Source organism: Chrysemys picta, chromosome 10 (genome assembly GCF_011386835.1).
Source record: "Chrysemys picta bellii isolate R12L10 chromosome 10, ASM1138683v2, whole genome shotgun sequence".
Classification (NCBI taxonomy): Eukaryota; Metazoa; Chordata; order Testudines; family Emydidae; genus Chrysemys; species Chrysemys picta.
Window position 1 is genome coordinate 44395753 of NC_088800.1, and position 12350 is coordinate 44408102.

Here is a 12350-nt window from a genome sequence, read left to right on the forward strand (position 1 = left end):
GGTTTAGGGATACTGAGAGCATGGGGTGTATCCCTGGCCATCTTCATTAATAGCTGTTTGTGGACCTATTCTCCATGAATTTACCTAATTGTGTGTTGAATGCACTTATACTTTTGGCCTTCACAACATCCCCTGGCAACTAGTTCGACAAGTTGACTGTGTATTGTATGAAGAAATACTTCCTTGTGTTTGTTTTAAACGTGCCGCCTATTAATTTAATTGGGTGACCCCTGGTTCTTATGTTATGTGAAGGGGTAAATAACATTTCCTTATTCACTTTCACCACACCATTCATGATTTTATAGACTTCTATCATATCCCCCATAGTGTTGTCTCTTTTCCAAGCTGAACAGTCAGGCTTTTTAATCTCCTATGAAAGCTGTTCTGTAACCCAATCATTTTTGTTGCACCTTTCTCTGTACCTTTTCTAATTCTAATATCTCTTTTGAGATGGGGCGACCAAAACTTCATGCAGTAATCCAAGTATGGGCATACCACAGATTTATATAGTGGCATTATGATATTTACTGTTGTCTTATCTATTCCTTTCCTAATGGTTTCTAACGTTCTGTTGGCTTTTTGACTGCTGCTGCATATTGAGTGGATGGTTAGTTCTCTGAAAACATGATTTCTTCAGGATCTTCAATGGTAACTGCTAATTATCCCATCATTTTGTAAGTCTATTTGCAATTTTTTCCAATGTGCATTACTTTGCATTTATCAACATTGAATTTCATCTGCCATTGTTGCCTAGTTCACCCAGTTTGTAACTTTTCGCAATATGCTTTGGCCTTAATTATCTTGAGTAATTCTGTCATGTGCCAAAGTTGGCAGCTCACTACCCCCTTTTCCAGATCATTTATGAATATGTTGAACAGCACTGGTCCCAGCACAGTTCCTTGGGGGACCCCACTATTTCTCTACTGTGAAAACTGACCATTTATTCTTGCCCTTTCTTTCTTAGCTTTTAACCAGTTACTGGTATGCGAGGACCTTCCCTTTCATCCCATGATTCCTTTCTTTGCTTAAGAGCCTTTGGTAAAGGACTTTGTCAAAGGCTTTCTGGAAGTCCAAGTACACTATATCCACTGGATCATCTTTGTTCACAGGCTTGTTGACTCCCTCAAAGAATTCTAATAGATTGATGAGACATGATTTCCCTTTTCAAAGGCTGTGTTGACTGTGGCGTGCAGTGTAATGCCAGTGTTGACACAGATGCTTTGAGGGCAAGCACTCACGCTATAACGGGCATCTATTTTAGTATTCAGTTTAGTTACTACAGGAAATGTTTATGGTTATATTAGACATAATTACGGGATTATCTACTGTCTGTTCAATACTTGCATCACCCCAATACTTCAAGGGCTTTTCCTGTCATTCTCATCCTCTGAGAAATGGATTTTAACCCACTTTGATTTTGCTTGCTTGCACTAAACAGAAAACATCTGTGGAATGTTAACATAACTGTTGTCCAGAGCTTCCTGAAGAAACATGATTGGGTTGTTGAGTTTATGTACCTAGGGTCCAAGTTGATCATGTGAGAAGGGAAGTGTAACAAGATAATGAGTCTTGTCCCTTCTGTAACAGCTAAGGTATGCTTTCAGACACCTGGTGGATGTTTGATCCTGATCTGTGGGGTATCATTAAATTACAAATTATACATGATGGGGACCACATCCTTAAATAAATCTCTCTGGCCTTCAAACTATCTTCCAACCATGCCAAGTTCATCATCAGAAGTAAGCTCCACGTAGATTAGGACCTACCAACTCAGTGATACCAGACCCTGCCATAACAAATGCAAAGCCTGCAGACACATCTCCACCACTGTGATGAACAATACCTGCCACAACATACTTTTTAAGATCCCTAAGTCCTACCCGTGCATACAACAACATGTTGTGTACCTCATACAATGCACTAAATGCCCCAATAACTGTGGGTGAAATCAAACAATCATTATGCTCTCGAATGAACTCTCTCAGAAAAATGCTAAAAGACAAAAACACTATCTGTGGGTGACCATTTTTTACACAGTCACTCCACCTCTGACTTCAGTCCTCATCCTCAAAGGAAACCTGCATACCACCTTCAAAAGACAAGCCTGGCAGCTTAAATTCATAATTTTGCTAGATATTAAAAATCATGGTCTTAATGACACTGGATTTATGGCTTATTACAAAAGTCTGTAACCCACTAACCCAGTTTTTTTGTCCTGTGACTTGCAGGGGTGTTAACAGGCCATTTCACCTTGATTGGTTCCTTAGAATGTGTTAACTCCTTATGCTAAACAATTTGTTCCACCTTGTATTTAGCTGTGACTCTTGAGTACCTTTCTCAGACTGAAGAAGAGCGTAGCTTGAAAGCTTGTCTTTCACCAACAGAAGTTGATCCAAAAAAAGATACCCCCCTCCCCCCGTCTCTTCAGTGATAAGCAGTAGACATGAAGTCAACTGCTGTGGTGACTTATATGGAGCATTGAGTCTACAACAGTTTTTTCCATGTTGCTTCAATGAATTTCTTAGGGTAGCAATTATGAAAAATGCTTATATTCAAACAAATTTTAAGCCTATTTAATTTTTCAAATGTGCTTATCTTCTTGGACTAATAGTTCACCCAGTGTGGAGATAATGAGGACAGTACAACTTGTCAATAAACATTTAGTATCCTTGGCTTCCATGTTTGCTTGTCAAGAGCCTTATTCAGGTCCCTGATCACCCATGGACTGAGTTACAAGAGTGTACTGTTGTTTGTTGTACATTATTTTATTTTCTCTTTCTCTAGAATCCGGCAACTATCACCAGAATACTACTTAGCCATTTCAACTGGGATAAAGAGAAGCTGATGGAAAGGTAAGTCGCCACCTTTTTGGTAGACAGACACCTTTCACTTGAAACCCATGAGAAGTGCAGATAACTGGATTGATCTAGTCATGGATCAGATGAATACAACATGTATGGAGAATCTATTATGTGAGGTAGAGGAAATTTTTCCTTTTTACATAGCAGTGCACACCAGCTATTGTTTTAGCACTGATAATTTTCAGAGGCTAATGGGGAAAGTAAGTACCCAGGAGAAGTATGCCCGCTTTTTTTAAGGGGGCATTTGTTGCTCTTGATGCTTTTTTTCCATCCCCCAATTCCCTTCCAGTTTCACGTGTGTATGCTCTGGGAATTTTGTATTTCTGCAAGAATTCCAAATGCCCCAAGAAAGGGTGGGCAAACAAACTATGGCCTGTGGGCTGGATGTGGCCCACAAGCTGTTTTAAGCCAGCCCACGAGCTCCTGCTGGGGAGTGGGGTTTGGGGCTTGCCCCGCTCTGGCTGGGGCGCTGGGTCGGGGGCTGCACTGCACGGCTCCCGGAAGCCACGGCATGGCCCCGCTCCAGGTCCTAAGCGTTCCAATGGGAGCTGCAGAGGGGTGCCTATGGATGGAGCAGCATGCAGAGCCGCCTGGCCACACCTCCAGGTAGGAGCCAGAGAAGGGACAGGCCACTGCTTCCGGGAGCCACTTGAGGTAAGCGCTGCTCGGAGCCTGCACCCCGAGCCTCTCCCCACACCCCAACCCCCTGCCCCAGCCCTGATCTCTCCCCCCTGTCCCAAACCCCTCAATCCCAGCCCAGAGCACCCTCCTGCACCCCAAACATCTCATCCCCAGCCCCACCCCAGAGCCCGCACCCCCAGCTGGAACAAACACCCCTTCCCACACCCCAGCCCTCCAAACCCCTCTGTCCCAGCCCAGAGCATCCTCCTACACCCCAAACTCTTCATTGCCTGCACCCCTAACCAGAGCCCTCTCCCCACCCCCACACTCCAACCCAAATTTCGTGAGCATTCATGGCCCACCATTCAATTTCTATTCCCCGACGTGGCCCTCAGGCCAAAATGTTTGCCCATCCCTGCCCTAAGCAAGCACAAACATGTTCTTGTTATCTTGCAAATACTTATAATATTCAGATTGGGTGCCTTGTGCATGTCATCCTTGCATGTTGGTCTTTTTCTGTGTCTAACATGTTGAGTCTTGGGTGGCCAGAAATAGACTCTGCATTAATCCTGCAACTACTAAATTGCTCTTGACGGATACAGGGCATCAGTATAGTATGTGCTAGCCTGCCTTGTTTTCATCTTTTGGACACTGATTTTTTTTTGTCTTGTTTTTTGGGGTTGTGGTTTGAATCTTGAGTTTTCTATGAAAAAGTATTTTGCTGCCACCTTTTGATTTCTAGTCAATGTTGCCAGAGCAAAATGTTTCTTCTGAAAACACAAGGATTTATATTTTCTGGAGTGAAAGAAGGCTTTGCTAGTTTGTGGTGTTGCTGTATAACCTCTGAGCCCAAATCCAGCAGCTAGATTGGTAACAAAGGCAAATATGATAGTCTCTGTAAAAGAGAATATGGGAGCCAGGAAAATCTGGGTTCTTATACAAGTTGATTAAACATTGGGACATCAGTCTAGAAACACTGGTAAGGAAAGCCGTGCTGGTTCTTTACCTCACTTATCTCCTCCTTGCTGACGTTAGAACTCCACTAATTAAGACAAGAAAAATGTAACTTCAGAGAGAGAGAGCGAGCGAGCATATGCATTGCAGTAATATGGAATCTTGTAGGATAACTGCTTTTTCTGGCCTGTACTGGTTACAGGGGGATCTCTGGCCTATGAAGCGGTTTAGAAGATGTAATGATTAGGCCATGGATCACCCTATTATACATGTGGAAACCGTTTATTTGGTATGTGTTGGGAGCATGTGGTCACTGATCAGTACAGGTTCAGTTAATTGGGGAAGTGATGGTGGTGGATGTCCATTCCACATAATGGAATAAGGCAGGATCTCATGTGACCCATATATAAAGTAATGTGGGGTTTAGCCCATAATGGGGGTATGGAAGGAGTCTGACTTTAGCTAATTAGTGGGTGGGTTTGCAGTTCAGATGCTCTTGCGTAGCTTTGCTGCAGGATAGTAGAGGTCTGTAACAGTATCTGAATCATATATGGTAGTCAAGGGTAAGGGGACAAAGATAAGACTGGTATTAAAACCTTAGCCATTCCCAAAGTTTTGACATTGAGATTTTCTGAACTACTGGTACAACTTTCTAGATTCATGACTTTCAAACTTAGGCTGGGTCTACACTACCTGCCTGAATCGGCGGGTAGAAATCGATCCCCGAATCGACGCTCTTACTCCACCAGCGGAGGTGGGAGTAAGCGCCGTCGACAGGAAGCCGCAGAGGTCGATTTTGCCGCCGTCCCTACAGCGGGGTAAGTCGGCTGCAATACGTCGAATTCAGCTACGCTATTCGCGTAGCTGAATTTGCGTATCTTAAATCGACCCCCCCTGTAGTGTAGATGTAGCCTTAGTAATATTTTAAGAGCTAATATTGAAAATATCTAAAGGGTTTTTTGTTTTGAAAGAATGCAGTTATGTTGAGATCACTTAACTTGCTGTCTGCAAGCAGTAACATTTGGATTCTTCTACATAAAGCTGCTGTCTGTTTCTGTGGTCTTATTTGTCTGAATTTCCCCATGTTGAGTATTTAAGCCAAGTCAAATTCTAATCCGGCTGCTATCCTGGAGTTTTCACTTTGCAGTAGTGGACACCTAGATGTGCTTGCTTAAGCATCAACGCTTGTTCTTGGCTTTCTCGCTTACCACCTGTATGCTGTCCAGTATAAAGTAGCATCAGTTTGAGAAAGGAAGACCACAAGTGAGATTTTAAGGGGACATTGTTGTTAGATTAGGCATTTTTTTAAGAGGACTTTACAAACCCCAACAGAAACCTTTTAAATACACATGTATTCTTGCAACATCCTTGGGTATATATCAACCTTGAGTAATGTCATTTATTGTTAAAATGCTTGTCTTTTGTGCAAAATTTGAAAATTACAACCATAAAGCAAGCTCTGTAATAAGTGATCCTTGCCAGCCAGTGCTAGTAAACAATATTAACACCTTGCTAACAATATTTCCTACTACAGCAAGGGTATTAAAACAATTCCTCCCAAGCCACTATTGATGCTTCCAACCCTCTCTTCCCAGAAAAGCCCAAAGCAAGGCTTTGTAGCACGCCCCTGAAGCTCAGATGTGTGAAACCAAGGAGTGGGTGGTTGCAAGAAAGTTTGTGTTCATTCTTCATAGAGAACACCCAGCTGACAGCCTCTTTTTATACCAAGGTACTAGCTTGAGCGCTTCTGATGACTAGTTGCTGTTACATAATATAGTGGTGAGGAGATAGTCATTTGAGCATTCAGGGCTTTAAATTTCACTCTGCCTCAGTGAGTTGGTGGCAGAGCTGGAAATGAGCCCAGAGTCCCCAAACCCATCTTCTGCTCTCATCCCTCTATTTCAGTGAGAGGTTTCTATTTAAAAGAATGTGGCCACCTACTTAATGTAGATATGGTAGTCTTACAAAACCAAATACATCTTTTAAAGTCTTGTTTAGCTTTAAATATTCTCTGGCAAGTGTTAACTTGGCATTGTGCTAGTGTAGGTGATACTGAAAATGACTAGTGTTTTCCTTGTCTGAGTAGAGTGGAATCCAGAAGTCAGCCAACAAACAGAAAATAAATTCTGTTAAAATATTTCCATATTTAAGGGTATTAGCTATATGCCTTTTTTAAAGAAAGTAACTTTTGTCCACTTATACATCCCTCTCTGCAGTGTTGGGGAGTCGGACAGAACAATGTTTGTAGCACTTACTGGTTCTTAATATTATCAAACTTGGGTGCCTAATATAAAGCACATAAATAGCCTGATTTTTTTCATAGATGCTGAGTACCCACATACCCTGTTGCCTTCCTTCAGCTGTATAAAACACTTCCTCTTAAATTATAAGAAGTCAGTAACATGGGTGAAAGCTATCCTGATATAGTCTTTTCTCAGAACATGGAGATCTCCTCTCTGTCCCTTGGCACATTTTGCAATTGTTATGCACATTTTATATTGAACAGGTTAATTTTTATACTTTTGTGATGCCACTTTTGGTGTGGCATTATGTAGAGTCCAAATCATGGTCTGAGTTTCTCTTATACTCAGAGCAGGTTTCAGCAGTTTCTATATAGTGGTATTAGCAAGACATTCAGTCCAGGGAAACAATTCTATCCAATGACTAAGCATCCATTGTCCTCCATGTGTGTCTGAAAGCAAAATTGGTGTTTGGAAAGGATCTCTGGAGGATTGCGGCTTGCATGGAAGTAATATTAGATAGCAGCAGTTAACATTTGATGTCCAACATGCTGCTCAGCTCCGGGAGAACAAAAAATGCTCAAGTATTGCTATTTCCCCCCTCTTTATCTCAATGATTTTACCGTATATACTCAATCATAAGCTGGTTCATTTATAAGCCGACCCCCCCCCCCCCCCCCCCAAGATGGATAAGTAAAAATGGAAAATTTTTATGACCCGTTTATAAGCAGCCCCTATAATTCAGGGGTCAGCGAAACTTTGGCTCCCGGGGCATGAGGATAAGCTGCTGATGGTCCGAGATGGTTTGTTTGTTTACCTCGAGTGTGCGCAGGCACAGAGGTAAACCTAAGTAAACAAAGTGTCCTGGCACGCCAGCTGGTTACCCTGACAGGCCAGGACAGCAGCTGGTGGGGAAACTTTTTTGGGGGGAGAAGCTGGGAGTCAGGGGAGTAACCCCTGTGACACCCCTCCCCCCCACATGACCCCCACCCTTAGCCCGGGACCCCCACGCTCTCCCCATCCCATCTTATCTGGTGAGGGCCAGGGGAGGATGTCTCTGGCCTGGCTGGAGCTGCTCCGGCAGGCTGGGCAGCGCGGCGGCAGCCTGCTCCGGTGGGCCAGACTGGACGATGTGGCCACAGAATGTTCCAGCGGGCCAGGCGGCACGGCCGCAGCTGCTTTGGAGGCTGGCGGGGAGAGCAGCGTGGCCAGAAGCGGAGAGAGGCTGGCCCTGCCTCTTCCCTTCTGGCTCTGCTGCCTCTCCTTGCTCCCTCTGTTGGGGGGAGGGGCTGTGTCCCACCTCTCCCTGTCTATGCCCGTTCATAAGCCGACCTCCTTCTCTGGTGCTTCCCTTTTTTACTAAAAAAAATTCAGTTTACGAACGAGTATATACGGTATGCTACTGTCATTGCAGTTGGCAAGATGCTGATGCTTGAATTTCCCCAAAGCTTGAACATGCCTCTGGAGGTATAAACGTTACCAGTTCATTTGTGAAAGGAAAATATACACCCTTATTCTCTATATGACACGTTTAGAAAAGACAGTAATGTGCGTGGAACTGAAGTTTTGCTACCTTCCATAATTTACACTTATGCCAGGGCTGTGAGCTGCTACATCTAAATCCCTTCACTGCTGAGCATATCAAAGATGAATCTAGGATTTTTCCATTGAAGTGTCTTCTAAATGGTTACTTTCTTCTTCGAGTGATTGTTCACGTCCATTATACATTAGGTGTGCGTGCGTCGCGTGCACGGACATCGGAAACTTTTTCCCTCAGCGGCTCCCGTCAGGCCGGCAGGGGCCCCCCCTCCGGCCAGAGCGGCGCCCCGCTCTAGCATATATATATCCCTGCCGGCCCGACCCTCCCTCAGTTCCTTCTTACCATCTGTGACGGCGTTGGAACAACTCTGTCTCTCGCTTGAGTGTGTCCTTAGCGTTAATAGTTAGTGTTCTTCTTAGCAGTATCAATTCTTTAGTACCTAGTGTTAATCTTAGTGTTCTTTAGTAGTAGTTAAGCTCCTTTTTGTTAGGTGTTTGGTCGATCCCAACACCGGCCCTGGGCGGTGGGGCATGCTGCACGCCCAAGGCTTCAAGGCTTGTGCCATGTGCCGCAAGACTATGCCGATAAGCAATCCCCACGACTCGTGCCCCCGTTGCCTGGGGGAAGCGCACCAAAAAGAGCGCTGCAAGATCTGTAAGGCCTTCAAGCCCAGGACTAAGGGTAGGTCTACACTAACCCCCCAATTCGAACTAAGGTACGCAACTTCAGCTACGTGAATAATGTAGCTGAAGTTCGAAGTACCTTAGTTCGAAACTTACCTCGGTCAAGACGCGGCAGGCCGGCTCCCCCGTCGATTTCGTGTACTCCTCTCGCCGAACTGGAGTACCGCAGTCGACGGCGAGCACTTCCGGGTTCAACTTATCTCGTCCAGACAAGACGTGGTAAGTCGAACCCAAAAGTTCGATTTGCTTGCCGCCGAACTACCGGGTAAGTGTAGACCTACCCTAAGAAAGAGAGGGACTTTCGCCTTAAGCAGCTGCTCATGGAGGCTGCATTGCAGTCTTCCACTTCGAATCAGGCCGCAGCACCGTCAACTTCGGTGCGGAGTGCCCCGGCATTGGTTCGTGATACGGCACGGCGGGACACCATAAGCAGATGGCACCGGCACAGCAAGACCGCCCCCGGCACTGGTCATCTTCGCTGGCAAAATCGAAGGGCCAACCCAAGGCCCGAGGACGCTCCCCGCATAAGAGGGCAGCGCCCGCGAAGACCTCGAATGCGCCTAAGGGAGTGGCGACCTCAGAACAGATCCCAGTGCCAGTGGCTCCGCGCCGAGAGGCCCGTCGAGCCCCGGGATAGGCGCATCGAGTGAGGAGAAAGGGCTGGAGGAGCTTTTGGAACAGCCCTCCACCCCGGACACGTTTGAGGTAGCAAAGGACCTCATCGAATTGTCCGCTGTGGGCCCCCTCCCAAGCCAAAGATAATCCGCCAGGCGGCCATCCAGAGGCAAGCCGGCAATGGTGCGCCCATCACGGTCACCATCTCGGCACCGCTCACGGCGCCGTTCCCAGTCGAGCTCTGCCTCGGTGGACTCCCCGCTACCCTTGGCGCAGAGGGCCGCACAGCCGTCGGGCCCCAACGAGCGCCTGGCACCGACCCAGCAGCCCTACTCGAGTGGGCACCGGGACGTGTCAGCCACGCGATCCCCGAGACCGACCACTAGCAGTCGTTCCCGGTCCCGAGGTCATCGGTACCGGTCCAGGTCGGCAAGACGTTACTCCCGGTCCCGGAAGTTCTGCTGTCCGACCCCGGACCGGCACCGTCCCACGGCACCCCCGTGGCCATCCAGGTCACAGTCTGTGGTTTCGGAGGCAAACTCGGGCCAGTCCAGCAGATTTGCCCACAGGGCACCGGCCGGTAGGGAACACGAAGTCGCTTGGCACCCACAGTGGGGGCCAGCCAGGACAATGGCCATTCTGGACCCCTTGGGCCTATCACCAACAAGGCCCCCTGTCCAGGACCTCGAGATCTGGCCCCTCGAGACACTGGTCCCATTCCCTGCAAGGGCGCCCCTCCTCGCGCAAGGAGGCCACGGTCTCCAGACCACCGGAGTGAGAAAGCCGACTCGGCACCAAACCCGGCACTGTCTCAGGTCCACACTATAGGACAGATCCCAGAGGAGCGCCCACTAGGTGAGGAGTTGCTGGAAGAGGATGCACAGAAAGGCCCCTAACCTCTTCCTCCTCACCAGATGAGGCTGTGGCAGGCACGACAGTGTCCGGCCCTCCCCCAATTGACCATCGGGCACACCGGGATCTGCTCCACCGGGTAGCCCTCAATCTGGGGTTGCAGGCGGAGGAGACTGTAGAGCAGGAGGACCCCATGGTTGACATCCTAAGCCCGGAAGGCCCCTCCAGGATTGCACTCCGGCTCATAAAAACAGTACAGTCGAATTATAAGACAGTGTGGCAAACACCGGCCTCCAGTGCACCAACTGCGAAAGGCGTAGAGAGGAAGTACTTCGCCCCCTCCAAGGGATTTGACTTCCTTTTTTTTCCTCACCCAGCACCCTGTTCGCTGGTTGTCTCTGCGGTCAACGAAAGAGAGTGGCATGGCCGGCAAGCCCCGACCCCCAAGGCCAAGGAGGCAAAGCGCTTGGACTTATTTGGGAGGAAGGTCTACTCATCCGGGGGCCTCCAGTTGAGTATCGCTAACCAACAAGTGATTCTGAACAGACACAATTTTCAATTCTTGACAGGTTTCAGAGTAACAGCCGTGTTAGTCTGTATCCGCAAAAAGAAGAACAGGAGTACTTGTGGCACCTTAGAGACTAACAAATTTATTAGAGCATAAGCTTTCGTGGACTACAGCCCACTTCTTCGGATGCATATAGAATGGAACATATATTGAGGAGATATATATACACACATACAGAGAGCATAAACAGGTGGGAGTTGTCTTACCAACTCTGAGAGGCCAATTAATTAAGAGGAAAAAAAAAAAACTTTTGAAGTGATAATCAAGCTAGCCGAGTACAGACAGTTTGATAATAAGTGTGAGAGTACTTACAAGGGGAGATAGATTCAATGTTTGTAATGGCTCAGCCATTCCCAGTCCTTATTCAAACCGGAGTTGATTGTGTCTAGTTTGCATATCAATTCTAGCTCACCAGTCTCTCTTTGGAGTCTGTTTTTGAAGTTTTTCTGTTGTAATATAGCCACCCGTAGGTCTGTCACTGAATGACCAGACAGGTTAAAGTGTTCTCCCACTGGTTTTTGAGTATTTTGATTCCTGATGTCAGATTTGTGTCCATTAATTCTTTTGCGTAGAGACTGTCCGGTTTGGCCAATGTACATGGCAGAGGGCATTGCTGGCACATGATGGCATATATCACATTGGTAGATGTGCAGGTGAACGAGCCCCTGATGGTATGGCTGATGTGATTAGGTCCTATGATGATGTCACTTGAGGACAGAGTTGGCATTGGGGTTTGTTACAAGGATAGGTTCCTGGGTTAGTGGTTTTGTTCAGTGATGTGTGGTTGCTGGTGAGTATTTGCTTTAGGTTGGGGGGTTGTCTGTAAGCGAGGACAGGTCTGTCTCCCAAGATCTGTGAGAGTAAAGGATCATCTTTCAGGATAGGTTGTAGATCTCTGATGATGCGCTGGAGAGGTTTTCAATTCTTGGGCATCAGTCTCCAAGTTTAAGGACTCCCTGCCCCAGGGTTCACAACCAGAGTTCGCTGCTCTGGTGGACGAGGGGAAGGCAGTAGCCAAAACCTCTTTGCAGGCCTCCCTTAACTCTGCGGACGCAGCGGCCAGGACAATCGCGTCAGGAGTGGTGATGAGGCGCTCGGCATGGCTACAGGCCTCCCGCCTTCCCCCAGAGGTACAAAACACCTTGCAAGACCTCCCGTTCGAAGGGGCAGCCTTGTTCTCAGACCAGACGGATTCCCGATTGCATAGCCTCAAAGACTCTCTCAAGCAACCCTCAAGTCGTTGGGAATGCACACCCCAGTGACGCAGAGGAAACCCTTTAAGCCCCAACCACCACAGAGGCAATACCACCCTCGTCCTAGACAGGAACCGTACCGCAGAAGGGGCAGGGATAACAGGTGTAGACGTAATAACACGCCTAACCAGGGCCAAAACAACGGCCAAGGCAAGCCGCAGCC

General features: G+C 47.2%; 1 protein-coding gene across 2 annotated transcripts in view; it reads left to right on the forward strand.

Annotated features, from left to right (window-relative positions):
* Nucleotides 1–12350, forward strand: part of ARIH1 (ariadne RBR E3 ubiquitin protein ligase 1) — a 137104-nt gene that overhangs the window by 49375 nt on the left and 75379 nt on the right. For both annotated transcript variants that reach the window (XM_005280991.5, XM_065558561.1), the window contains exon 2: nt 2785–2852. In XM_005280991.5, the coding sequence (XP_005281048.1) occupies nt 2785–2852 (68 nt within the window). The remainder of the gene's footprint in view (nt 1–2784; nt 2853–12350) is intronic.